The sequence below is a fragment of the Dipodomys ordii genome, unplaced genomic scaffold, assembly GCF_000151885.1.
Source record: "Dipodomys ordii isolate 6190 unplaced genomic scaffold, Dord_2.0 Scaffold83, whole genome shotgun sequence".
NCBI classification, from domain to species: domain Eukaryota; kingdom Metazoa; phylum Chordata; class Mammalia; order Rodentia; family Heteromyidae; genus Dipodomys; species Dipodomys ordii.
Window position 1 is genome coordinate 4,395,650 of NW_012267299.1, and position 2,584 is coordinate 4,398,233.

A 2,584-nucleotide genomic window follows, 5' to 3' on the forward strand; every position below is an offset into this window, starting at 1 on the left:
TATTTGTAACAACATTGGTCAGACCTGCAGATTGTGTGTGTGTGTGTGTGTGTGTGTGTATGTGTGCTGAGTCTGTCAACAAAAAAGGGACTGGAATGTAAAGAAGCTGGGCTTGAAGGAGAAGAGGGCGGGGACCTAGAGGAAGGAGACACTCGGGGTTGGGGAAGTGCTGGGAGAGGAAGGTTAGCGTGGGAGGAAGGGAGAGTGGCTGTTGGAGCAACACTTAGAGAAATGCAGAAAGGGTGCTGAGCAAGAAGAAGGCTCCTGAAAGGGACGGCTAGTGGCATGAAGCAGGGAGGGAGATCTGAAGAGAAAAACAGGAGGGAGAGTGAAGGAGAGGTAGGGAGGGCAGTAAGAAGAGGCCACAGAAGGAGCGTGGAGGATGGGCTTTCTCTAGTCCAGACACTTCGGGGGATTGGAGAGTGGGTTTTGTTGGTTTGTTTTTGTTTTTTGTTTTAGTGAGGGAGACTCTGGCTCTGGCATCTTAGTTGGGCAGCGGCAAAGTAAAATGGACAGCGAGAGGCAGACATCACAGCCTCCACTTTGCCACCCAGAGATTTGGGAGCGGATCTCAAGCTACCTCCAGTTTTCTAGCCGGAGCCTCTGAGCGCCCTGGACCTCGGGAGCCAAGGGAGCTCGGGTCCTAAGAAGCTACTCCGGCCAGATGCCATCGCCAAAGCAGTAAGAACTTCCTGCCCGAGTCCCAGCCTCCCCTCCCCACTGAAATTCCCGACCCGAGGAGGAAGACCCCGGGGGGGGGGGAGGAGGGGCGAGGGAGAGACTCTGCTGCGCTGTCCCCCCTCCCCCTCCCCCGGCGGGAGCGCAGGCAGGCATGGATGTGCTCAGCCTCGGTCAGGGCAACAATACCACGTCGTCCCAGGTGCCCTTCGGGACAGGCGGCAACGCTACTGGCATCTCCGACGTGACCTTCGGCTACCAAGTGATCACCTCGCTGCTGCTGGGCACGCTCATTTTCTGCGCGGTCCTGGGCAATGCGTGCGTGGTGGCTGCCATCGCCCTAGAGCGTTCCCTCCAGAATGTGGCCAACTATCTCATCGGCTCCTTGGCGGTCACCGACCTCATGGTGTCAGTGCTGGTGCTGCCCATGGCCGCGCTGTACCAGGTGCTCAACAAGTGGACGCTGGGCCAAGTCACCTGCGACCTGTTTATCGCCCTGGATGTGCTGTGCTGCACTTCGTCCATTCTGCACCTGTGCGCCATTGCGCTCGACAGGTACTGGGCGATCACTGACCCCATCGACTACGTGAACAAGAGGACGCCGCGGCGCGCCGCCGCGCTCATCTCGCTCACTTGGCTCATTGGCTTCCTCATCTCCATCCCGCCCATGCTGGGCTGGCGCACCCCGGAAGACCGCTCGGACCCCGACGCGTGCACCATCAGCAAGGACCACGGCTACACGATCTACTCGACTTTCGGCGCTTTCTACATCCCGCTGCTGCTCATGCTGGTGCTCTACGGGCGCATCTTCAGAGCGGCGCGCTTTCGCATCCGCAAGACGGTCAAGAAGGTGGAGAAGAAGAGAGCCGAGCCTCGTCTTGGGACGTCGCCCGCCCTGCCACACAAGAAGAGCGTGAACGGACAGCCAGGTAGCCGAGACTGGAGGCCGGGCGTGGAGCCCCAGGCGCCGGGGGCTCCTTGCGCCAACGGTGCCGTGAGGCCGGGCGACGATGGCGCCGCTGTGGAGGAGATCGAGGTGCACCGAGTGGGCAGCTCCAAAGAGCACCTGCCGCTGCCCAGGGAGGCGGCTGCCGCCCCCGGGGCCCTCGCCGCCTTCGAGAGGAAAAACGAGCGGAACGCCGAGGCAAAGCGCAAGATGGCCCTGGCCCGCGAGAGGAAGACGGTGAAGACGCTGGGCATCATCATGGGCACCTTCATCCTCTGCTGGCTTCCCTTTTTCATCGTGGCCCTGGTCCTGCCCTTCTGTGAGAACAGTTGCCACATGCCCGAGCTGTTGGGCGCCATCATCAACTGGCTGGGCTATGCCAACTCTCTGCTCAACCCCATCATTTACGCCTACTTCAACAAGGACTTCCAAAATGCCTTTAAGAAGATCATCAAGTGCAAGTTCTGCCGCCGGTGATGATTTCAGCACGGTGGTGGTGGAGGAGGAGGAGGTGGAGCAGGCGAGGAGGGGCCAACAGGATCAGGGGGTGGGGGGAGGTCCCCCTTTCTGTCTGCACCCCAGCAGCCCTCCGGAATCAAAGCTTAGGCCAACTCACTACTTTCCCTCGGACTCTGTCAACTTGCGCCCACACCTTGCAGATCTCCCCTCCTCTTCGTCTTCGACCCCGGTGCGCCACGGGAGGGCGCGGCTGTGCATTCCCCAGGGCCAAACATTTCCAGCGTCAGAGAAGCCACTTTATGCTCACACTTTGGCCATGCATCACTTGTGATCCCAGCAGTTCCGGTCTCGCTCTTCCGTACCCCAGCTTTCCGCGGTAGAAGTTTAAACCTCAGAGAACCGAGGCAGAAAAACCCAGATCCCAAAACCAACTGTGCACACAGCCACGCATCCACTAAGGCTCCTCCCCACTCACCCCCAACCCGGGTCCCTGAGACGCCA

General features: G+C 60.1%; 1 protein-coding gene across 1 annotated transcript; it reads left to right on the forward strand.

Moving 5' to 3' along the window:
- Nucleotides 1-744: 744 nt before the first annotated feature.
- On the forward strand, nt 745-2,104 carry Htr1a (5-hydroxytryptamine (serotonin) receptor 1A, G protein-coupled). Its single transcript, XM_013025258.1, has one exon. The coding sequence runs from the start codon at nt 833-835 to the stop codon at nt 2,099-2,101; it is 1,269 nt and encodes a 422-aa protein (XP_012880712.1). The 5' UTR covers nt 745-832; the 3' UTR covers nt 2,102-2,104.
- Nucleotides 2,105-2,584: the final 480 nt, after the last annotated feature.